Source organism: Lissotriton vulgaris, chromosome 5, assembly GCF_964263255.1.
Source record: "Lissotriton vulgaris chromosome 5, aLisVul1.2, whole genome shotgun sequence".
Lineage (NCBI taxonomy): Eukaryota > Metazoa > Chordata > Amphibia > Caudata > Salamandridae > Lissotriton > Lissotriton vulgaris.
In genome coordinates this window covers 1,945,030,340-1,945,057,053 of record NC_141693.1, presented here as the reverse complement: position 1 = coordinate 1,945,057,053, position 26,714 = coordinate 1,945,030,340, and the positions used below count along the sequence as shown (strand labels likewise).

The 26,714-nt window shown below is 46.9% G+C and overlaps 1 protein-coding gene across 2 annotated transcripts in view; it reads left to right on the top strand.

Moving 5' to 3' along the window:
* LOC147717826 (uncharacterized) overlaps positions 1–26,714 on the top strand; it is a 169,077-nt gene that overhangs the window by 92,341 nt on the left and 50,022 nt on the right. For both annotated transcript variants that reach the window (XM_086920560.1, XM_086920561.1), the window contains 2 exons: positions 12,644–12,691; positions 24,202–24,312. In XM_086920560.1, the coding sequence (XP_086776686.1) occupies positions 12,644–12,691; positions 24,202–24,312 (159 nt within the window). The remainder of the gene's footprint in view (positions 1–12,643; positions 12,692–24,201; positions 24,313–26,714) is intronic.

Sequence of the window (26,714 nt, the reverse complement as noted above, 5' to 3'; positions counted from 1 at the left end):
CATGATGAATTTTGGAGGAACAGTGCTCTCTGGGAGAAGATTATGCCATACTTTGGAGAAAGTAGTCATGCCCTGGGGTGTTGCCTTGAACCTCATTGGATAGGAGTGCTCTACTGCTTGACCCCAGAGAACACTAAATACATATGATAGAGGTGCAGAGTCTCTGAGATCTGATGCTTGAAACTAAGAGAAGAAGAAGGACTACCATGCTGGAAAGTTGATTTGTGCCACCAGGCCGTGCATTCTGACTGACTGTGCCTGCTGCCCTATCTGGAACTACAGCCCTGAGGATGTACCTTGGTTCTAAAGGATTAAAGATGGGACTACCTGCAAGCTAGAGGCTAACACAGCTCAACTGCATCATCACCACTAAGAGTCCCTTGCATGGAGTGTGTCTAATTGATTTTTAAGGGTTTTGGTAAGGTGCATTGTAGGAATTGTGGTCTCAAATTTTCAAGGACTGTCTTGGAGCTTCCAGACCCTTGGATTGTGTTTTGGACTATTTGGTCCCTCAAGAGGAACTTCAGGAAGAAGTTAAAGAAGTGTTGAGAAGTCTGGAGCAACTTTGGGAAAAACCTCCATAAGGTGATTGACTGAACTGCGAGGAACAAACTGATTACCTTCATCCACGACCCAGCCCGGATTCCAGGTTCGGCCTGCTGAAGAGCTCTGGAGGTCTGACCTCCAGCGTCAAGTCAAGTCAAGTGAAGTCATGCTGGTGGCCCATAACCGAATCTGGACTGGTGGAGAGCATCCAGAGAACTTTGCAGTCAAAGCTCCCTAAAGGTTTCCAAGTCTGAAGGTAAAATTTTGCCTGGGGCCTACTGCTCAGTGTATCCTCTCAGGGCTCCATCGGTGTCGGCCTGAAAGTTTGACCTTGTCTCAGTCAAGTGCGATCAGATGTCCCAGAGTGGCCCTATAGATTTCTAAGAGCTAGAAAGTGCTTATCCTTTAGAAATGCATATCTCCAGTTCCCTACATTGGAAGTTTGTCATTTTGATGTCCTTTTAAAGATAAACATATTTCCTATTTTTATAAACTGGTGTGGGGTTGTTATTGTATGTTGTGTCTGTATTGGTGTTATAAATGCTTTACATACCTTTCTCCTAAGTTAAGCCTGCCTGCTCACAGCCAAGCTACCAAGTGTTGAGCATGGGAATAATTAATTGAGACCTATACTGCACCCTAGACTAGGTTGGTGGCCTTATTGACAGTGATGGGTGCCTACTTATCACTACTAATACCTAACCCTGGGCCTAATGCTATGCTAACGGGGAGTACAGTACCAAATCTGTGTTTAATCACGTAGCCTAGCAGCAATTTTATGTGCTTTAAAGCATATAACGAATTCACAATAGTGAAGGTTACAATGAAAACATTAGGCAATGAGAGAGCTGATGATTTTGGGGTACCCCCTAACCTAGGGGGAGGACCAAGCAGATGCCTTGATCACAAAGAGCATAAACAAAAAGAACATTTTGTTGAACTTCAGTGGTGGTCCCATCCTCTTAGGACCACCCCAAGCACAGTTATTGGCAAAAAAAAATCCCAACCAAAGGCCTGCAAAGCATTATGGGACAAGATTAGTAGTGGGCAGTGAATATTAGAGTATCCAATATCAAAATAATTCTACAAAGAGCTGCAGTTCACCTCCTCGTTACTAGATGTCCCTCACGAGTCAAATACGAAACATTGAAATTATTCTTACATCGAGCTGCAGTTCCACTAGTCGTTACTAGATGTCCTTCACGAGTCAAATGCACAACCATGAAAGCCTTTCATCAAGCATTTGCATTTGAGGGACATCTAGTAACCACCAGTTGAACTGCAGCTCTTTGTAGAATTATTTTGATATTGGATACTATATACGAATACCTGCAGTTCCAGATCCGGACCAGTCCCAACGGCACATTCTGAGAAACCCTTGTCTACAGACCCTCTAGCCCCAGGACACCCTTCGCCACCGCCATCACCGACTTCATCGCCTCCCCACGCCATCGCCTCAATGAATTACATACTTATTGGAGACCTAAACTTCCACCTCGACAACCCCAGCGACCCCAACTCCACCATCCTTTGTGAAAGCATCGCAAGCATCGCACTCAAACAACTCGTCACCACACCGACCCACAGAGCAGGACATACCCTCGACCCCATCTTCTCGGCAGGGAACAGCGTTCACTTCAGCCACATAATGTAACCACCATGGACCGACCACCACTGCGTACATTTCGCCGTCGACAAACCCAAGCACCCATTCCAGCCCCACACCCACCACAAAGGAACTGGAGCAAGGTGACCGACGAACAACTCAACTCCACCCTCACTCGAGACAACCACATCTGGACATCCAACGCAAACATTGCAGCCAGAGAACTAGCCCACAATGTAACCCTGACAAACAGTGCCCCAGGAAAGCCGCCTTGGTTCACCACCGACCTCCAAGAAGCCAGGCGTACCTGCAGATGCCTGGAGAAGAACTGGAGAAACACCAAGACAACCGAAAACTACTCCACCTACTAGGATGCCATGATGAGCTACCACAAGCAAATCAGAACCACAGAGAGGAATTTCATCCACAACAAAATCCTCATCAACTCCACCAATTCCAAGGTACTCTTCACCCTCATTTAGGAATTCACCAACCCACACAGCGAAGCCACAGACATCACCCCATCCCAAGACCTCTACCACAAGCTCAGAACCTGCTTCCACCTCAAGATCAAAAACTTCTACGACAACTTTGTCAACCACCCTCCTAACGCCACAGCTGGCCCCCTGCCCTCCAGAGACACCAGCCAGCCCACCATCTCCAACTGGACTCCAATCACGACCAAAGACACTGCCTGGACCATGAAAGTCATTCACTCGGGGGCCACTACTGAACCCTGCCCCCTCACATCTACCACAGAGCTGCAGTCGCCATCGCACCCAAACTATAGCGCACCATCAAAACTTTCCTCCAAACAGGCACCTTCCCAGATGACTGGAAGCGCGTAGAAGTCAGGCCCCTGCTCAAGAAACCCACAGCTGACCCCCACCGACCTCAAGAACTACCGACCCATCTCGCTCCTCCCCATCGCAGCCAAAGTTGCAGAGAAAACAGTCAACAGGAAACTGACGCGATTCATGGAAGAGAACGCCGTCCTCGACCCATCCCAATCCAGATTCTGAAGCAACCACAGAACAGAGATCACCCTGCTCGCCGCCACTGGCAACATCCATACCCTCCTGGACCAGGCCAATCCGCAGCGCTCATCCTACTTGGCCTATTAGCGGCTTTCAACAGTCTACAACCGCATGCTAGTCACCAGACTACACGTCTCCACCCTTCCTCTCTGACCCAACAAAACTAACCTGTGGAGTCCCAGAGGGGTCATCGCTGAGCCGACCCTCTTCAACATCTAAATGGCCTCCCTCGAAGCCATCGAACGACAACACGGCCTCAACATCGTATCCTTCGCCGACGACACCCAGCTCATCCTCGCCCTCACTAAAGACCCCACCACCGCCAAACTCAACTTCCAGAAAGGAATGCAAGACGTCACAGACTGGATAACCAATAGCTGCCTGAAGCTCAACACAGAGAAGACAAAAGTCCTCATCCTTGAAACCACCCCCTCAGCTTAGGACAGCATCTGGTGGCCGACCGCCCTCGAAAGCCCACCTACCCCTTCAGGCCACGCCAAAAACCTTGGCATCGTCACATCAAGCTGTTTCAACATCCTCCAAATCCTCTGCAAGACCTTCAAATGGATCCTCCTTGAGTCAAGAAAGACAGTCATCCATGCACTCATCACCAGTAGACTAGACTATGGGAACGCGCTCTACATCGGCATCAACAAGTCCCTACTCCGCAAACTCCAGGCAATACAGAACACCGCCGCCAGACTCGTCCTTGGCATCCCCCGGCACGTACATATCAGCCAACACCTATGAAGACTCCATTGGCTCCCCGTGGAGAAAAGAGTCACCTTCAAATTCCTCACTTAGGCCTACAAATGCCTACACAACAACGGACCCAAATACCTCAACGGCAGAATCAACTTCCACGTACCCAAAAAGAACCTTCGATCTTCCAACCTCGCACTAGCCAAAACCCCACACATCCACAGAGCAGGTGGAAGATTCTTCTCTCACATTGCAGCCAAAACCTGGAACGAACTACCGGCAGACATCAGACGCGCCCCCTCCCTGAACACCTTCAGAAAGTAGCTTATTGCAGCGATTTGCGCCACCTTACTTTAATCTGCATTTACTAAGCCATGCAGAGCAACAAAAGGTGGCTTTGCAGGGTTCCGTATATCTCACTTGTGCCTTTGCATTGCCTTGCGTCGCTCTGCATGATGCAAGGGCAACACAAGAAGTTTGTAAACCCAGGCCTCGATGTTCAAAAGATTGTCATGATCTATCTGTACCCAGTGTTCTCTAAAGTATGTACTGGGACTGGATTTGTTCCATGTTCCTTCCAGGTCCATGTCAACTTTCCTGCAACATCCAACATCAGTAGGCATATGACTTCCGTGCCCCCTGGTCACTCCTGAGTGGCATAGACTCTGTCCCCTCTGCTTGCAGGTACTTCTCATAGTGAATCCATCTTTGGGTTCCACAGGACACTTTCACCTTCTTCAACAGCGGCATCTTCCTGAAGTCCTCCATTGAGTTCGACAGTGGTTTCCGATGCCACTTAACACCTATGCACCCAGCTTCCCTGGTTCCTGATTCCGAGGGTATCCACAAGTGGGGTGGCTCTCCAACCTTCTGTCTTCTACAGGGTTTCTTCAGGGTCCACTGGGAAGGGTCCTTCTTCTTTAAAATTGCAACCCGACTCACCCGTTGACTTGTATTGAGCCCGCGGTCATGTTCCCACTCTGCACACGGCCTCCGTGGGGTTCCTGGTTTCTTACCTCCAAGGTTCCTTGGGTCCCTGACACTTCTACGTCTTCTGGGTATAGTCTTGACTTAAGTAGTGGTTTGCATACCACTATTTTAGTATATAATTTGGTCGCCACCTGGTGATCACTTTGTATTCGTGCTATTTACCTGTTTTCCTTGTCAAGTATTGTATGCATTGCATTTCCTGTATCTCCGGGTAGGAGATACTTGATGTGTTAGTGAGTGTCTTACAATAAATACATATTTTTATAAATACACTGTGTGGTTCTTTTTCACTTAATCTCAACCAATAAGATTATGCTCTGGTAAAACAAGCTGCTTTACACTACTTCTGGACTAAGCCTGAAGGCTGCTCTCCAAAACTACCACTTAGAGAGCTTTCTAAGGTTGTCTAAGACCACGAAAATCACCATAAGGGTTGTTTGGATTAGTGCTGGATGCCCACTTACATAAGTGTGCACCATATACTTAGCAAGCTTTTCACTTCATGGGTAAATTCCTCATCTAAGGCCTGCCCTCAACCACCACACTGTGCCTGACAAATCGGTGTTTTCCCAGATCACCAGTTCTCCACGCTGAGAATATATGGGACCTTTGTTGTTACTGACTCTAACAGTGATTGTAACCTTACACCGATATCCCCTTCCTCCCTATGTTCTCAGCACCCCGGCCCCTCGCCATCCTATCTTTGATTTTGTTTATTCTGCACTTTAAACCTTTTGTTTGCTCAACACCAATTCTCCACAGCGGGAAGATATGGGACCTTTGTTGCTACTGACTCTAACGGTGATTGTAACCATACACATGTATCCCCTTTAAGCATGGGCGAATTTTGCGAATTCGCAAATTTGTGCGAATTTGCGGATTTTTGTTTTTTTGCGTGTTCGCTGTTTTTTTTGCGAGTTCGCATGGTTTTTTGCGTGTGCGCGGGGTTTTTTGCGTATTCGCGAGCCGCTTGCATAGCGAAGTTACCCATGCAGTCGTTTATGGGAGAGGGAGAGAGAGATAGATAGATAGATAGAAAGAGAGAGAAAGAGAGGGAAAGAGAGAGGGAGAGAGAACGAGAGAAAGAAAGAGAGGCCGGATCTCTGAAGGGCCAGATTCCTGAGTTGCCCCTACAGAACATACAGCTTTTTATTTTTAGCAAAATGCATATGAAAATTGTGCTGTAAAGGTCTCTTTTAGTTTAACCCCTCCTGACAACTCAAAATGGGTGTATTTGCTACCCTCTCCCTTCTTCCTGTTTTTTATATCTGTAAGTGCTTCCTGATGAGGTTTAATTCCTTGGACAGGTGCCTCATTGCCTACTTGTAACTATTCTCTGACCCTGCTTCAAGGGTCAGAGCAGGGTCAGAGAATAGTTGCTAGTAGGCAACGAGGCGCCAGGAAGCAATTAGCAGCAGGTGTCCAAGTTGAAGTTAATTTGTTTGTAACCCTTTTGTAAAAGGTTACAAAGAAATTACCTGCTGCTGTAACCCTTGCTTGGCTGAAAATTCGTCCCCGCTGATTCGTGGATTTTACCGCGATTTCGCGAGATTCGCGGATTGCGAAATCGCTGAAAATCCGCAAATTCGCCCGCGAAATGGATTTTACGCCCACCCTTAATCCCCTTCTTCCCTATGCTCTCAGCACCCTGGCCCGTGCCATCCTATTGTTGATTCTATATTTTTCTGCACTTTAAACCTTTTGTTTGTTCAACACTGTATACCGTGTAAAGCGCTCTGATACCCTCATGGGTCAAGTTTGCGCTCTATAAAACACAAAAATAAAATAAAATAAATAATAAGCTTAGTAGTGCTGCACTTAGCTCTATTTTCTTAGCTCAGAAATGTCCCACTGCATCCAAAATGTCAGGATGTATTTTTCTGTAAGAAATGTCACTTAATGAAATGGAACACAAATAAAGAGCATAAGCAGACAGTCATGCTTGCTAAATGTGCACTTGGATTAGGATTAGTTTCTTAGCATAATATGCGCCCTTGTGTTCAAAATGGGCACCCTCCATCCTGCCATTCATCGGTCCACAGACGAGAAGACCATTTTTAATGCTCTTGCTTTTACAACAAGCCTAAGCCAGGCTAATCTAAGTTCACTGGCTGGTAGTGTAGGATGTCTCATGTTGTAATGGCTAAGTATCACACTAGAGCAATAGTCTATTTACAGTCTGCTAGCCGCTAAGGGGAAGACATCAAAGAGGCTGACAAACTGTTGGCGCTTAATATTGGCCTCCTGAGTAGGCCTGGGAAATATTGTAACTACGTTAGAGTTTCTGGAGTAATCTTAGTTATTATTCATTACTCTTGTGAAATTACAGATATTATGCGATTCTCCCAGCTTGAGGAATTAAGAGTGATTTGGGGTAAAAAAAATCCTACAGCCAGAGCACAGGAACGATGACCTCTCTCTCCAACCTCCCCGCAACCAACGCACCCTCCCTAACATTCGTAATTTATGTTTGTCCTCTTTTCCCCCCACATCTCGATCCCTCTCAACCCCTCCCTGATCTCCCCCAACCTGACTCTTCCCTTACGGGTCTCCTTGCTAAAAACAATGCTTCATGGAATGAATTTATTCCAGTATCTGAAACCACTATCATCAACATCATTTCTAAACTCAAACCATCCTCACACTCCAAAGATCCTCTTCCCGCCCATTTGGTTCAATAACTCAAATACATCATTGCCCCGATATGGACCGATATCATCAACTCCTCTTTTTCCACTAGCTGTGTTCCTGCCTCCCTTCAGCTAGGTCAAATCTCCCCTATTTTTAAAAACACCTCTGCTGACCCTAATGACCTTAACAATCTACGCCCTATCTCTAACCTTTCTTTCCTCTCCAAAGCCCTTGAAAAATGTGTCCTGTCTCAATTAGATAACCATATCATCTCCTTCAATCTCCTTGACGTTTTCCAATCCGGTTTTAGAAAGGGATGCAGTACCGAAACTGCTATGCTCAATATTACAGATGACATTCATCTCTCTTTAGACAAAGGTGAATCCTCACTACGAATCCTCCTTGACCTCTCGGCTGCATTTGATACTGTCCACCATCCCACCCTTCTTAACACTCTCAAAGATCGCTTTGGTTTTGAAGGCACTGTACTCAAATGGTTCTCCTCGTTCCTTCAAAATAGATCACTACAAATTAAGCTCAGTCATTGCCTCTCTAAACCTCAACCTGTCTCACTCGGTGTCCCTCAAGGGTCTATCCTCTCCCCAACCCTATTCAATCTCTTCATGGAACCACACACCCTCATTCTCAAAAAAGCTAAAATCAGTTACCACCTCTATGCCGACAATACTCAACTATACTACAAGATCAAATCCCACAATGACATCCTTCACCTCAATGATACCCTGATTAAAGGCCACGCCTGGTTCCATCTTAACCATCTCAAACTGAATCCTAGAAAAACTTAAATCATCCTTTTCACTCCCAAAAGCAATTCCCTTCCCATTCAACTCTGGATCAATGATATCAAAGCACTGAATTGCTCCATCTCCACCTCTAATTCTGTCAATTCCCTAGGCATCAGCATCAATCAGAATCTTAATCTCATCCCCCACATTAAAAATGCAGCCAAAAGTGCTCTTTTCACCCTTCACCACCTCCCAAAAAATTAAACCTTTTATTCCAGCTGATGATTTCAAAATCGTTGTCCAATCACTTGTCCTTTCCAGGATTGACTATGGTAACGCCATACTTGCTGGCGCCCCTAAAGTCCATCTTGCACCGATTAAATCTGTTCTCAACCTAGCTGCCAGACTTATTTCTGACTGTAAAAGATTTGACCACATCTCTCCCGTCCTCAAAAATCTAAATTGGCTCCCAATAGAAGGACGATCCACCTACAAGATTGCTTGTATCACGCACAAAGGTCTTCACCAAAACACCCCCTCTTACCTTTCAAGCAAACTACAACAAGCATTTGCAATGCAATAGGTCTCATTTGCAAGAGTTTGAGCTATTGGCATTGCCTTTTATTTACGCGTTTGACAGTCTGCAAGCTGTGCGCAAACAAGCACTTTGCACTTATAGCCCTTGCTTATGAGAAGCAAAGCTGGTAGTCTCTTTTACTGACAGTCTTGCTTCTCGTAAGCAAGGACTATATGTACAAAGTGCTTGTTTATGCACTGCCTGCAAGTTTTCAAAACACATGAATAAAAAGCATTGTCATTTACAATTCCAATAGCTCCAACTCTCGCAAATGCGAGACCTATTGCATTGAAATTGCTTGTTTAGTTGATGTTATCATCATGGGCCTAGAAGTTCCAGGGTGCAAAATGGCGTTGGAAGAGATTGGTCCATGAAGTTACGTATGGCACAGTTCCACTACCCAGTTATTTCCATATGTGTACCATGCAATGTTCGGTTTCGGCACACAAGCAACCAACAGTATTCAGATTATGCAAAATCCTTTTTTTAGAGGATTGGATTGCATTAGTATTATCATTACATTTCTGAGAATCAAAAGTAGCTTGGAGGCAACCCCGTCATCTGATTATCAAGGGTGATGCTGGAAAGAATGGCACATGCGCAGATTGCTATCAAGGAGCCTTCAGGATTAGCGCCCCAGGCTTTGATCCTGCAGATGGTGAATACTATTGACCCGCATGGGATCACAATAAGTAGATGCATTACTTCTTCAAGCTCTACACTTCTTTTTAGGGTGCCCGGGCTTACTTTTGATCTCAATACATCCCTGCCTGTAGGTTTTTGACAGACAGGACAAGGTTACAGGTCAGGAAGGTTCAGCCTAAAGCAGCTTCAGCAGAAGTCATCTATAGAGATGCAAACAGCCCTGAATGGCTCAACTTTATTTATTTATTATAGAGCTTTATTTAGCGCGAACTTGACCGGAATCGGGCATTAGAGCGTTTTACATAGCACCAGTTGCGTTACATGAGGACAGGTTCATTTTTTTTAGGCACGGGGAGATTAATGTGATTAGCACTTTCCCTTTCTGCCCAGAACCCTAACATTCTTAGAACCACCGACGCCAATCTTCTGTACAATGACAGAGATTCTCGAGGCTCGCTCTGAACTATCCATGGTACCATTAAAATGTATTCTTAATCTGCAGATTAATCTCAAACTAGCTAGTCTAATATTTGGCATGGAGTCCCCAAACTGCTCTGTTCTGCTTCTAATACCACTCCCCTTTCCCATCTTTTGTGTTTTCCGCTTACCCCTCGCCAATGCCGCTTCAGAAGAATTTGTGATGCTCTTAGGCACAACGCCACATGCCTCACCACCGCCGTCGTGTGCCCTCTACCCTCCTGTACAAGGTCCGCCCCATGCTACTTTGCCTACTAGTTCTGTCCCGACACGCACTAGTGTGCCCTCTTGAACTTCCTGGATCGTCACTTGCCTCACTTTTTGCCCAGTCCTCCAATGTAACTGCCTCAACGTTTTCGTTGTGTTTGTTTGCCCTGCTACCAGTAAGCTCTCACCGTGGGCTCCACGGGGCCTGCGCCTACCCCTTCTACGGCTTCAGGCTCCATGGCTCCGGTCGTGCCCACTTTCTGGAAATTACTCCGAACCCCGGGAGGGGGAGGAACATCAGTCCCTTAGCCGCAGAAGATGCGCACGCTCTCGGTTTTGACGCTGTCTCAAGATTCCTTCCTCTTCTATGAAAATAGTCGGCTTGTGAGCTTGAAGCCGGCTGCTTCTTGTACGCTCTGATTAACTTCGCCCCTTATGGAAAGAGGTGGTACTGTCTTCCCTCCCCGTGAACTGGTATCTGAGCAGAACAGCAACGCTGTGAGGTGCGCTTTAGGGAAGCGTGTTTACAGACGGCGTTTATATCAGCCACGAGGTTGCTGATACCCATGACTTTATTAAATGGGCTGGACAAAGTTTCCAGACTGCTTATGTATGACATTTATATGGTTCCAGTTGGAACCATATGGTATGAGTCACATTCTAAAGTCAAATGTGTGACACTTCGAGTGGCACCTTCCCTTAAATAAATGAAAACTAGCCGGCACCGCCAGCTCCAACATCATCCGCAGGAGGGGGCAGGAGGAGGCGCCTCCCGGGAGCGGGCTGACGTAACAACCAGCGTGGTAGGCTGTACCTTTACTTTCCAGGAAGAGCAGCATGTGAGGTGATGCGGTGGAGCCTGTAGCAGCGTAAAGAGCCCGGTGAGTGGGGGGGGGGAGTGTGTGTGTGCGTGTGTGCGCGTGTGTCTGTGTGTGTGTGCGCGCGTGTCTGTGCACACGTCCTGATATGATTCCGGCATGGTGTTCCCAGGAGCAATGGGCGCGCGACCTGATCCGATTGCTGAGGCTGCGCGTGCCCATCTCCGTCTCCTGGGAAGCAGAGCCGGTGACTTTAGGTCTCGCAGGCGAGACACCGCTTTCGCGCTGTAAGCGCCAGGTGCGAGACCTAAAAAGTAGGGTGCTCCAGGTCCCTGAGGAGCACTAACTCCCTTGTCCTGATCCCTCCTAGACTAAAATGTAAAAATACCCAATCCCGTGCATTCTCTGGTAATGCTCCTACGATTTGGAACTCTCTCCCCAAGGATCTTCGCCGCAACCCCTCTTACCCTCTCTTCAAAAAAAGACTCAAAGTACTTCTCCTCAACAAATATTGGGGTACCTAATGTTACTGATTCTGACCCTGCTCACTCTTTCTCTTCTCTTGTTTACTCCTCTACCCAACCCGCTCCCTCTTTTCATATTCTCACTCCCTTTCCCTACACCCCCTTCTCTCTCTTTAATTTCAGCATTCATTGTCCCCTTAATTATCTCTCTATTTCTTTGCCCCCTTTGCTCATTTAATGCAATGTTTTATCTCATGTGAATTTTCTGCACATTGTCAATTGTATCTTAATATGTTTACCTACCTTGTAAAGCGCTCTGATACTCTTGGGTCCAGCAGCGCTATATAAAACCTTTTAAATAAATAAATAAATAAGAGAGTGCGAGCGACTGCTGGATACTGCTTTCCATGTCCTGTAAAATTTGTGCTATTTTCTTATCGCAAAATGCATCCTCTGGTCCATTTTTTATGCAAGGGTCCATTTTGCACTAAAAAAGTTGCGCTAAATGCTGGATTATGCTTCTCATGTAATTACCCATAATTACGAATAATTTTGCAGTAATTATTCTGGAGAGAACTACACCAGCTACATCTACCCTTACTCCTGACATCACGAGTGCTTAGAAATAAGTAGCTATGTCTACTGAGTACCTAGTGTACGGGTTTCATATATAAACTAGATCTGATGTTGCAAGAAGACCTGAAGTTTATGGCATAATTCTTGTTAAGTAATTTCACATATTTATTTTTTATTTGGTTATAAGTGTGAAATGTATATATTGTATATATTTGTATATTGTAAATGGCAATGATTTATAATAATAACTTGAAGCTAAAATAATAACACAATTATAAGTATAATAGTAATAAGAATAGTGTTGATAAGGCTGCAATACTGCTGATTAATCCTAAATGAAATTATAGAAAGGATAGTAAATATCATAAATGCACCAACACTTATTCCATTGAACTGCAGTATTTTATTAGACTTTATTTACTAAAGGACACTTTGTTACTAATACTAGTAAAGATAACTATGATACTAATCATCAATGTCTTACTGTTAAACGCTTCTTTAGCGCATATTACACATTACATTAGAATCAGCTCTACACAGTACAAACATGAGCTGCGGTTATGCATTCTATGTAAATGGTGCTCCTCTGTCTAACACTGGTTTCTCTTTCATCACATCCAGACTCCTCCTTCAACGGAACTAGCACCCCTAGCGGCCACGGCACTGAAGGTACAGTAACTGCCCAAGCTACATTCACTGCTTGGACCTAGGCTCTCTGTTCTTTTCAGGTGAGAGCTTTGCAGTGCACAGAAATGGCCAGTAGATGGCGATAAAGACGGCGCTGAAGGACCTTTATAGCTATAGAGAAGATGGGTTCATGAATGACCCATTCTGTTTTCATTGTAATGCGCTGTCTGGTAGTCCAGCTGTTTTCCTGTCTATGCCCATACTTATTTAGCTAGCCATCTCCTATCTGCTGCCTGCCTTTTTTTTATCTATCTCCGTATTTCCAGGTATTATTTACCTCCAACAAGGTACGAAATACCTAGATACATGTGTACATGTATCAAGCAAGGATCATAGTACATTGAACTATGCTTCCTGTTACAAGCAGATACATGTATAAAAGGATAACATGTATATTACACCACAAGAGACGTGCATATCAGTCAATGTCAAAATTGCTGCTTCTATGTACATAGAGGTGCATATGGAGAAGAGTGTTTGCCTGCTACTAAACTCTGAGAAATGTCATGACAACATTTGCATACTTCCCCACACTGCTTGTGTGCAGATATGGTTATTTATACAGAGAGGTTCTCTCCAGACAATACAACCTTATCAAGCATCATGTGCATATGTGTATGTATAAGTCAATTTTAATTTTTAACACACACATGTATATACACATACACATATGTGTGTGTGTGTGTGTGTTGATTTGTTTATATATATATATGTGTGTGTTTATGTTAAAAACTGAAATTAACTTTCTAAATAACTGTGTGTTGAAAACTGAAATTAACTTTCTATATAACTAATATGTATGCATGTGTTAAAAACTGAAAGTAACTTTTTTTCCACATATGCCCATGCCTTCTCTCTCTGACCCAACCCAACCCGTTCTGACTACTATGAACCCCCAAACATCCTTCTCAAACTTTCATTCTTTTTTTTACCCTTGTCTCCCAACTAACAGACGACAATTACCTACAAAAACACAACTTACTCCTTCCCATCCGCCCCTCATTCTATCTTTACTCTAAATTTAACTACACAAGAATTCAGTAGCACAATCTTAACACAACCCATGCACGAAGGAAGGGAAAAAATGAACGAATCCACCATTAACCTCTAATCTTGGCCTCTGGAGTGGCATGCTACATGCCGCAAAGGGCTTCAATGCCTCCTCGGGGGTAGTCAGCACTTTATAAATACAATTTACAATTATAATTAGAATCTCATCTCGATTGAGACTTGTGTAAGCCTTGTGTAAAGAGAAATAAAGAGCACATTCGACTTTGTTAGGAGAGTGGAGACTAAAACAAAAAGTAACAAGAGAAAGGGAAATGCCAGGGTCTCACCCCATGACAAATATGAAAGGAATAAATCCATAAACAGTGCAGCAAGTGCATAAAGCAGTGTTTTTGCAGCTTTGTGAAGTGACTAGCCGGCAGTGTGGTGCCAAAATATTGTAAAAAATATTCTCTACAAAAATATCACCCTATTAAAAATAATAATAGAAAATCTACTCGCAATGAGGCAATATTTTTGAAACAACGTGTGTGTCATGAGGTTTATGTCTGTATATGAAATTCTCTGCCTTGCAACACATATGGAGTTGCAGCTCGAAACATAGAAATGAAGGGGGGGGAGCACTGCAGACACCAGCTGCAGGTGATGTGTAGAACTCTTACCTGCAGCTCTGGGTCACTCAGACCAGGCCCAGGTTCCCTTCATTCCTGTATGTCACACAGAAAGTGATAGACTTTGGACATTAGGCAGCTGTGGTATTCTGTAGTATTTCTTGCAGGACCACAGAGCGTCCAGAAAATTCAAAATAACTGCCACACTGAGGGCCAAGCATCTCACTACCTGCCCTGGCAGGATGAACAGCCAGCAACAGCGGGGGTTGGGGGGTGGGTACCGCGGTGATGTCCACAGTCCATTTAATAATTACAATAGCAACAACGTTAAACATCGTTTACAATGCGGTGTTTACACCGCAGTGCCTTTACAACGATGCCATTACAACGCAAGTCGTTACTACGACTTGCGCTGGATGGCACTGTTGGGCAAGGAATGTTGTAATTTTATATTCCGACACCTTCCCTACTGTTACATGGACTGGTGTTGGAATATAAAATTATAATATTCCAAAATCTGCGCCCTCCAACGCAAGTCGGTGTAATGACTTGCGTTGTAATACCCGCGTTGTCAAGTACCGCGATCTTTTAGATCGCGTTGTACTGACATACATCCGCAACAACAATAAGGAAAATATTCATGAAAACAATGCTATCAGTGCCGGCAATTATTCTGCTGAGTATCATACAATAAAATTGTAAAAATGATAGTAAATAAAATAAATGTACAAATACAATCAAATGTATTAGAACATTGGAGTGCTGAGAGCTTCATTGAAGATAATAGAGTGTATCATATAATAACATTGTAAAAAGTATAATAAATAAAATAAATGTACAAATATAATGCAATTCATTTGAACATTTGAATGTTGAGATCGCCACTGAAGACAACATGGAAAAAGCATTTGGTTTATAATGGCTAATATAAGATTTCTGCTCCAACATATCAATGCTTGTCTTCATGTTTCTCCCTTTTTATTTTGGAACATTCTACCCTTAGTGGGTGGAATGTTCTAATAGCCTTATAGACCTTCTGCCTATGGCTTTTCCAGTTGCTAAATACCCTCTCCCTTGTAATAGGCCCTTCCCTCAGGGTTGGGCCTATAACTCGGGTTCAGGGCCTTTAACAACTGGTATAGGCCTGGCAGTGGACTATAAGGCTATACTATAACCTTAATAATATTTGCCATATTATTATTCACAGCCTCATTCTTGGCACCTCCTGGAATCCATGGTGGGATCATTTAGACTACCAACTCCACGTGAAACACCAGGGTAACATGTAGGATTCAGCTGAAACACTGAACCTTGCATGTTATTCGCCTCCCCCCAGTAGTAACCGAGGACTAAGTATGGGCGGAAAATCCGTTCCGCTCGCGGATTTTGCGGATTTTCGGTAAATTCGCAATCCGCGAGATTCGCGAATTTCCCGCAAAATCCGCAAATCCGCGAGCAGCGGATTTTATGGCTTGCTCGCACTGTTCGCGTGAGTTCGCGGCTTCCCAGTTCAACTTCGCGCCCCGCGAATAAGCGCTAAATTGCAGAAATACGATCTTAGCAAAACTGAAACTACTTACCAGGTTCAAAAGTTCAAGCTCATCATTAGTAGCCATTTCCTGTAGTGCTTCCTGAGGGGCCCCTCCAGAGTTCAGTTGCCTACTTGCAACTATTATGTGACCCTGCTCTGACCCTCAGAATAGTTACACATATGCCACAAAGGTCCTGAATTACAGCTAAGGGAGACAAGCAGGAGCCAGGCTGGAAGTTCAAATCCAGTGACACATTAATCAGCCCCTAATTCATTATTGTCAGTTGGGGCAGGGCAGGTGTTGTAACTAATTTTGCAACAATGAAAGCACTTAGCAAGTGCAAAAGATCACTAATCAGGAAGCACTAAGGAAGCAGGTGCCAGCTAAAACAATATTCTGTGACACATTAATCAGCCCCAAATTAATTCAGGTCACTTGAGGCAGGGAAGGTGTGCTTTGCTTTTCCACAATAATGTACACTGGACAACCAGAGGGTGCTGTGATGAAACAGAGGGTGGCATGGGTGAGCCAGAGGGTGGCATGGGAAAACCAGAGAGTGGCAGTGGTGACAGAGGGTGGCAGTGATGAAGAAGAGTGTCCCAAACAGGCTGGACACGTAGAAACAACAAGTTCGCAAAACTTGCGACCCGACAGGTAAGTTCGCGTTTGCGAAATTGTACAAAAACCCTCGCGACCTGGCAGAAACCCGCGCGAACACAAAAAAAAAAATCCGCAAATTCGCGAGAATTCGCGGATTTTGCGGATTGCGAGTTCGCAAATCCGCAAAATTCGCGAACGCGAGATTCGCAAAATTCGCCCATGCTTACCGAGGACCCTGGTATGGGTAATTTGTGCTCTGGGTATTAGGGAGAAATCAATTCAACTCATATTTCCAACCTTCAACTACTAAATAAGGATTGTTTACCATAATATCCATCATGAATATAAGGATTAATGCTACTATAGCACATATGTAAGTCGTCATGAGGCACAGTGGAGCTGTGCTGATGACGAGCTGAGATCGTCATGAACAATGATAAATCCCACTTTGCAGCACAGGAGGGGAAAACCTCTAGCAGCCAAGGTTTTAAATCACAGCGGCACCCACAGCAGTCCCGTGGCCTTATCGTAATGCCCTTTTTTGTGTTGTGCCAGAGCAGATGGGATCCATGCATTTCTTTTCGACATCTTTAGAGCATACGTTAACTCGAAATATCTCTGAGTTAGTGCATGTTTTGCTAGTAGTAGAGACAGGTTTGGACTAGGACAGAATATAGGCCTCGGGCACCAGAATAAAAGTGGCCCCTATTAGCACATCAGACAGTTTAACAATGGCCATCATTTCCAATAGTAGCAGGATTGAACTTGTAAAGACAGGCTGTTTGGGAAGGTATGGGAGACTACATGCATTGGTGCTTGCTGCAGGCAATGCTTGTGATAATATCAGAGAACTCATCAGTAAAAACAGGCTCACCGACCATAAAACAGAACGAAAAACAGCCAAAAAAGACACACAAAGACAGGTGCTGACAGACTACCCTATAGGCCAGTCTGGCCCTGAGTAGAAACACAAGGAAAGCACTGCCCTGTGTTTCCAAGCTTTGTTGTCAGCAAAACATGCACGAATTCAGAGATATTTCCAGTAAATGTATCCACTAAAGATGCTAAAAAGAAACATACAGATCTCTTCTGTGCTATCACTGCCCAGAAAAAGGAAGCATGCTATGGCCTCTCGCGTAGACTAAAAGCAGGGCAACTGGAATTATGCGATTGTGCGGCTGTGGTGTTATTTGCATAATTATAGATTTGAGGCATTTGTCACATAGTCCATCATCTGGCAAAAAGAATTTTGTTTCTAGCTCAAACGGTTCAAAAGTTACTAAAAATGCTGCATCCTGTGTTGCGGTGCAGTGGGAGCCCTTTGCAAAGCTAGACTGGTCACCTTTCTGTTCCTTATTGATATATTTGGGAATTAAACGGGTGGTAATGAGGTGCAACCAATGCCATGACAGTGTTACTAATTGTAAACAGCTGCGGTCCGTGCAGGTAACAGCGGTGGGGCCACGTTGGGGGGATTCAGAGGGACGATGCAGAGGGAACATTAAATAAATAATTAATTTTCCCTCTGCATCATCCTTCGAAATCCTCCCCAACACAGCCCCACCGCTGGTACCTGCACGGACCATGGCTGAGTTTAAAAATTATGAAATAATGAAGTAATACTATTACATAATGTGCTGAATTATGCTGCATAATTTGCCTATTTGTGCCGCATAATTTACTCAGCCCTGCCGCATAATTTGGCCCATTCCATCGCATAATTCCAGTGGCCCTGACTACAAGATACATTTTTGGATCGGGCTCGACTATCCCCATCCTTTGCGGTTGGGTGTCTTGCAGTACACAGAAGCGGCCAGCAGATGGCGATGATGGGATGTTGTTGGGAAGGACCCACAGAGCTATATAGAAGTCTGGTTTACCCAATTTTTTGAGGTCTCGCCTGAGCCAATGTGCTTGCTCATTGCTCTGGTGAGAATATAGTAAGGGGAAAAGAACAGTCTACAAAAACAGCGGATTAGACACAGTTCATGTGATCTATGCACGTGCACAACACCAGCCATGTCACACACCACCATTTGTCTCTGCGTCGCATCAGACTTCAAAGGCTGCCGCTCCCCCCAATCAGACTTCAAAGGAATGCGCTCCCGCTCCCCCGCCCCCCCGCCCTCGCCACAGCAATGCCGAGAGCTTGTCTCCGCCTGCTCTCCCATGTGCTTGTATCTTCCTTCCTTGGCCCTGGGTTTTTTCCATGTTCTCCCATTCTGTGCCTTCTCGACCCCCTACTTGATTGCTGTCCAAGCCCCATCCGCCTGCGCTCCTGTGTGCTTGCATCTTCCTTCCTCGGCCCTGGATGTTTTCTGTGTTCTCCCATTCAGTGCCTTCTTGACCCCGTACTTGAGTGCCCCAGCCCTTGCTGCCTCTATCATTATACACTCTCCCTGTGTTTTCCTGTTTCCCCTTGCTTTTTCCCGGCTCCATCATTCTGTGCTTTGATAAACTGAACACGCTTTGTAGTACTCAAACCAGCGTGTTCTTAGCTTCAGTCTCTGTGCTGCTGCACCACATCACTCAGGGACACCACCACATCACTCAGGGGCACCACCACATCACTCAGGCACACCACCACATCACTCAGGCACACCACCACATCACTCAGGGGCACCACTCACGGGCACCACCACATGACTCAGGGACACCACCACATGACTCAGGGACACCACCACATCACTCTGGAACCCCACCACATCACTCAGGGGTACCACCAAATCACTCAGGGACACCACCACATCACTCAGGACACCACCACATCACTCAGGGACACCACCACATCACTCAGGGGCACCACCACATTACTCAGGGACACCGCCACATCACTCAGGGACACCACCACATCACTCAGGGGCACTGCCACATCACTCAGGGACACCACCACATCACTCAGGGACACCACCACATCTCTCAAGAACACCGCCACATCACTCATGAACACCACCACATCACTGAGGGACACTACCACATCACTCGAGGACACCACCACATCACTCAGGGGCTCTACCACATGACTCATGGACAACACCACATCACTCAGGAACACCACCACATCACTCAGAGACACCACCACATCACTCAGGAACACCACCACATCGTTCAGGGTCACCACCACATCACTCGGGGACATCACCACATCACTTAGGGAAACCACCACATCACTCAGGAACACCACCACATTACTCAGGCACACCACCACATCACTCAGGCACACCACCACATCACTCAGGGACACCACCACATCACTCCGGAACACCACCACATCACACAGGAACACCATCACATCACTCGGGGACACCACAACATCACTCGGGGACACCACCACATCACTCAGGGACACCACCACATCACTCGGGGACACCACCACATCACTCAGGGACACCACCACATCACTCAGGGGCACCACCACATCACTCGGGGACACCACCACATCACTCAGGGACACCACCACATCACTCAGTGACACCACCACATCACTCAGGGACACCACCACATCACTCTGGAACACCACCACATCACTCAGGGGCACCACCACATCACTCAGGGACACTACCACATCACTCAGGGACACCACCACATAACTCGGGGACACCACCACATCTCTCGGGGACACCGCCATATCACTCAGGGAAACCACCACATCACTCAGGAACACCACCACATTACACAGGCACACCACCACATCACTCAGGGACACCACCACATCACTGAGGAACACCATCACATCACTCGGGGACACCACCACATCACTCGGGGACACCACCACATCACTCAGGGACACCACCACATCACTCAGGGACACCACTCAGGGGCACCACCACATCACTCGGGGACACCACCACATCACTCCGGGACACCACCACATCACTCAGGACACCACCACATCACTCAGGGACACCACCACATCACTCGGGGACACCACCACATCACTCAGGGACACCACCACATCACTCAGGGGCACCACTCAGGGGCACCACCACATCACTCTGGGACACCACCACATCACTCGGGGACACCACCACATCACTCTGGGACACCACCACATCACTCTAATACACCACCACATCACTCAGCCCAACCACATCATTACTCAGCACCACAACAGCACTGTCCTTGCTTGTTCTCATTGTAAAGGTCTATCACAGTTACCTGTTTGCATAGCTATCTGTCTGTTTAACTATGAACCACCTGCCTATCCGTGCAGGCACTCTCAGTTTATATATCGGTTCATCTTTCTGTTTCTCGAATAAATGCGACCATTAGTCACTCTGGTGTTGGTTTATATCCAAGGCTGTTTCTGGCTGTCTCTTTAATCTCTTCACTCTCTGCCCTTATTTGCATTTATTTGACTACATATATAGCTGTCAATGAAAAAAACATATTTATCTTGTGCTTCCCCCATTTCCTTGCTCAGTGCATCTTGTTTTAAAATGTGCAGTGGTTAAGCTCCCTCCTCCTTGAACCTGACCTCGGTATCCTGTGCCCTGTTTAAATAGACAACCATTTCTGCTACAAATTCCCATTACCCTCATTAAGGGTCTTATTTACAAGCCCCTTGCAACACTTTTGCATCATTTTTTTCGATGTTAAAAATGACGCAAAAGTGGCGCTAGGGGCTTGTAAATAAGCCCCTAAGTGTTTTAATGGCTTCCTGTGCAGCTGTACAGCATGCAGGTATGGTGTTCATGTGAGAAAGAAATGGGTTGGTTACCTACACAACTCTCACTGTAGGCTAGTTTTCTATGAACGTGGAAAGACACCCTGCATCGGTATTTTGCTAGGTCGGTGAGACTGTATGTATTTTCGTTTGTTGCAAGCAGGGACAGACTGGGAACCCAAAGCAGCCCTGGCAATTTCTTGGACCAGCCCCTTGTGAAGCAGGGAGGCTGGAAACGTTTGCTTGCTGCTTTTGTTACTGTAGGCCGATATTGCAGCAATGTTGCAAAACTGCAGCCACTGCTGCAAAACCGGCCCCCACCCTCCCAGCCTCCCAGGGCAACGCCAGATGCCTGATACACGCAGTCCAGCCCTGACTGCAAGTCATGTTTGCAGTCAAATCAGGGAAATCTACCAAAAACAGGATTAGGAAGTGAAGAGGTAGTGCCCTTCGTGGGCACTGGAGGTGGATACGTCCTCCTCAGAAATTCATACAAAACCAAAAGGATCCACCTTAAAGGAAGTTCAAAGGAATGTGTTTCCAATCTTGGTAGGACGCACAGTGTTTGCTTAAATACCCCTCTCACACCAAAAGGGCCCTTAGTGTCATGCTTCATCATAGGGGTCTTCCCGCCCGACTGCGGACGGGGCGTGCTATGACCAGCAACTACGCGGGAGCACTGATTTTACAGTACTATGTGTGGCGTAGAGGCAGTGAGAGGAAGGGTCAGGGGTGGATGCGGAAAGTGAATTAAAAAGAGAATCCGCTCCCACTTCCCGGCTAGGTTCGTTTTAATTCACTTCTCGCATCCACCCGACCGTTTACTGGTAAATGCCATCTATCCATCCATCCCATTCATCCACATCCATCCATGTCATTCACCCCATCCATCCACACCCATCTATCCATCCCATCAATCCATCCATCCACATTCATCCATCCACATCCAACCATCCATCCCTTCCATCCACATCCATCCACCCATCCCATCCATCCACATCCATCCCATCCAACCCATCCACATCCATTCATCCATCCATCCCATCCATCCACATCCCATCCATCCCATCCATCCATCCGTCCATCCCATCCATCCATCCCATCCATCCATCCATCCATCGCATCCATTCACATCCATCCATCCACATCCATCCATCCACATCCATCCATCCATCCATCGCATCCATTCCCATCCATCCGCATCTATCCATCCCATCCATCCATCCACATTCATCCATCCCATCCATCGCATCCATTCCCATCCATCCACATCCATCCATCTACATCCGTCCATCCCATCCATCCACATCAATCCATCCATCTACATCAATCCATCCATCCATCCATCCATCCATCCATCCATCCATCCATCCATCCATCCATCCATCCATCTCATCCCTCCATATCTATCTATCAATCTATCTATCTATCTATCTATCTATCTATCTATCTATCTATCTATCTATCTATCTATCTATCTATCTATCTTCTATCTATCTATCTATCTATCTATCTATCTATTGAGCAATCTTTCTATGTCTGTCAATTGGTCAGTCTTCTGTCTGCATTCCACAAAAAAGCCAGGCCACTCAAATGCGTGTAGTTTTAGTTGATCTGGCTTTGCATGGAATCCTGCAGAGGCGGCTTCTCCGCTAAGGCAGAGGAGCGTCGCCAGTTGCGGCTAGCATGACTCGCAGGGGGTTCGTGCGAGGGGGTTACATTTTTTTTAAACTCCCCTTATCCGGTCCCTCACCACATCCGCTCCTGGCCTGGTCCCACATTTTCCTGCTGCTCTCCTGCTCTCCTGCCTCCAGCAGGAAGCAGGCAGCCTTCCTCCCCTCCCCTAAGCCAATCACAACGCTGCAACGGCAGAGTTGTGATTGGATGGGGACAGCGCCCAGCCGGGCACCTATGGGGAGGCCTTTTTCTCTATATAGGCTGCATGCAGCCTTCATAGAGAAAATGCAGAGTGCACATGACTGGTTTGGTCGGCCCCAGAGGGCCGACCAAACGGGCAGGACCCACAGCATAGGGCAAACCACTCCTCCCTGACCCGCCCACCCCAACCAGGCATACCCTTCTGTTTACTCGCAGTGCGAGAAGCAGAAACATAAAATGGTATTTAAAATCCCATTTTATGTTTCTGCTTGCAGTGCGAGAAAGCAGTAGGGCGACGCTCTTCAAGCCTAATGGAGGAGCCGCCCCTGAGTGCCGCCCCACTGCTCTGTGAGCAGTAGTTAAAGAAAACTAAAATGATAATAATAAATGTTATTATCATTGCAGTTTTGTCTCCTGACACGGGGTAAGGCAAGGCTGGGGTGGGATGGGCAACCAGAGCAGGGCACGGAAGGAGTGGTTTGCCCGCTCCAAAGTGCACAATGACACTATGACCGTCCCTCTCGGGTGGGCTAAACCGTCATGCTCACTTTGCATGCTTTGCACCCAGGCTGCATTACAGCCTCGGTTCAGAACATGCTCCAGGCTTCCTTTCCCTGCCTGAGCGCCGATCTACGACGCTCTGACCAATCACAGTGCTGTATTGCAGTGCTGTGATTGGCTAGGGGAGTCAGAGCCTGGGTGCTGCCTGTTCCTGCTTCCAGGAGCGAGAGGCAGCGGCGGTGAGTGGACTGAGAGGCGGCAGCCGGCCAGGTGGCCGGCCTGAAGGTAAGTGGGTTTTTTCATTTAAAACCTTCCCCATCCCACGCATTACCACCCCCGGTAAATAGCGGCCGACACTGAATCCTGGGTGATTTTGTGCTGTCCCCAGCCCCATCATGCCCACTCTGCATAGATTGTCAGTGGTTCTGTGCTACTTTGCATCTCGAATCTGTTGTTCAGAACTGCGCTTTTGAGGGAGAAATGTAAATAAAGTCATCCAACGTGACTGGCACCTCAGACATACAGGAAGTATTAGTGGCAAGACTGGCTGGCTTCCTATGCACCCCACCTGTCTGTCTGCTTTGGACCTCTCCGGTACCAGAGCCCTCTTTGGTCGCACAGCGCATGCTCACAGATACCAAGACAGATGTAGTGTTATTGTACACAGTGCACAGTGTGATTGTTGTGTCTTCATAGGTAAAGTCTGCATTGAGCTGCATTTCCTGATCGCTGGAGCGGTGGGTATTGGGCTGGTGTCAGCGGTGATCGCCTTCCATGTGTCCTTCTTCTTCAAGCAGGGGTGCAAAGGTAAGGGACAACTCGTACAGCCTGCTCTAGAACCCTCTCAGGGGTGTGAGGGATGGAACCTTCACTCTCCATGGTCACTCTGCTCTAGAACCCTCTCAGGGGTGTAAGGGATGGAACCTTCACTCTCCATGGTCACTCTGCTATAGAACCCTCCCAGGGGTGTGAGGGATGGAACCTTCCTTCTCCATGGTCACTCTGCTCTAGAACCCATCTGAGGTGGAGGGATGGAACCATCATTCTTCATGGTCACTCTGATCTAGAACCCTCTCAGGGGTGTGAGGGATGGAACCTTCACTCTCCATGGTCACTCTGCTCTAGAACCCTCTCAGGGGTGTGAGGGATGGAACCTTCACTCTCCACGGTCACTCTGCTCTAGAACCCTCTCAGGGGTGTGAGGGATGTAATCTTCTGTCTCCATGGTTGCTCTGCTCTAGAACCCATCTGAGGTGGAGGGATGGAACCTTCACTCTCCATGGTCACTCTGCTCTAGAACCCTCTCAGGGGTGTGAGGCATGGAACCTTCCTTCTCCATGGTCACTTTGCTCTAGAACCCATCTGAGGTGGAGGGATGGAACCATCATTCTTCATGGTCACTCTGCTCTAGAACCCCCTCAGGGGTGTGAGGAATGGAACCTTCACTCTCCATGGTCACTCTGCTCTAGAACCCTCTCAGGGGTGTGAGGGATGGAACCTTCACTCTCCATGGTCACTCTGCCCTAGAACCCACCTGAGGTGGAGGGATGGAACCATCATTCTTCATGGTCACTCTGATGTAAAACCCTCTCAGGGGTGTGAGGGGTGGAACCTGCAATCTCCATGGTCACTCTGCTCTAGAACCCGCTTGGGGTGTGAGGGATGGAACCTTCATTCTTCATGGTCTCTCTGCTCTAGAACCCACTCAGGAGTGTGAGGGATGGAACCTTCATTCTTCATGGTCCCTCTGCTCCAGGTCCCACTCAGGGCCTTGAGGGATGGAACCTTCATTCTTCATGGTCATTCTGCTCCAGAACTCACTCATGGGTGTGATGAATAGAACCTTCATCCTTCATGGTCACTCTGCCCTAGAACCCACTCACGAGTGTGATGGATGGAACCTTCATTCTTCATGGTCACTCTGCTCCAGGACCCACTCAGGAGTGTGAAGAATGGAACCCTCATTCTTCGTGGTCACTCTGCTGTAGAACCCAATTAGGGGTGTAAGGGATGGAATATTCATTTTTCATGGTCACTCTGCACCAGAACCCACTCAGGAGTGTGAAGGATGGAACCCTCATCCTTCATGGTCACTCTGCTCCAGAACCTACTCAGGAGTGTCAAGAATGGAACCCTCATCCTTCATGGTCACTCTGCTCCAGAACCCACCAGGAGTGTCAGGAATGGAACCCTTATCCTTCATGGTCACTCTGCTCCAGAACCCACAAGGAGTGTCAAGAATGGAAGCCTCATCCTTCATGGTCACTCTGCTCCAGAACCCACCAAGAGTGTGAATGATGGAACCATCATTCTTCGTGGTCACTCTGCTGTAGAACCCAATCAGGGATGTGAGGGATGGAATATTCATTCTTCATGGTCACTCCACCCCAGGGCCCATTCTGAAGTGGTCACTCCGCTCCAGAATGCACTCTAAAGTGTGTGGGATGGAGTCATTGTGTGTGGGATGGAGTCATCATTCCAGATGGTACAGACTACACTCGGTCGCACTCTAGGGTGTGAAGGATGGAACTCATTCTCACAACGCATCGGAACCCACTCTGGCGTGCAAGGGTTGGATCCCTCATTCTTCATGGTCACCCCGCACCAGAACCCATTCTGGCATGCGAGGTTTGGATCCCTCACTGTCATGGTCACCCCACATCGGAACCCACTCTGGCGTGAAAGGGTTGGATTCCTCATTCTTCTTGGTCAACCCACACCGGAACTCATTCTGGCGTGCAAGGGTTGGATCCCTCACTCTTCATGGACACCACACATCAGAACCCACTCTGGCATGCGAGGTTTGGATCCCTCACAGTTCATGGACACCACGCATCGGAACCCACTCTGGCGTGCGAGGGTTAGATCCCTCACTCTTCATGGTCACCCCGCAGCGGAACCCATTCTGGCATGCGAGGGTTGGATCCCTCACTCTTCATGGACACCACGCATCGGAACACACTCTGGCATGCGAAGGTTGGATACCACACTTTTCTAGGTCACCACGCACCAGAGCAATTTTGGTGTGCAATGGATGAACTCCTTATTCTTTATTGTACTCCATGCTAGAACCCAACCTCAGGCTCTAGAACCCAACCTCAAGTGTGAGAGACACAGACCATATTCTTTGTGACATAATCTGTGAGGGTTGGAGCCCTAAATCTTCACCTTATAGCCTGCTCTAGAACCCTTTCAGTGGGCATGAGGGA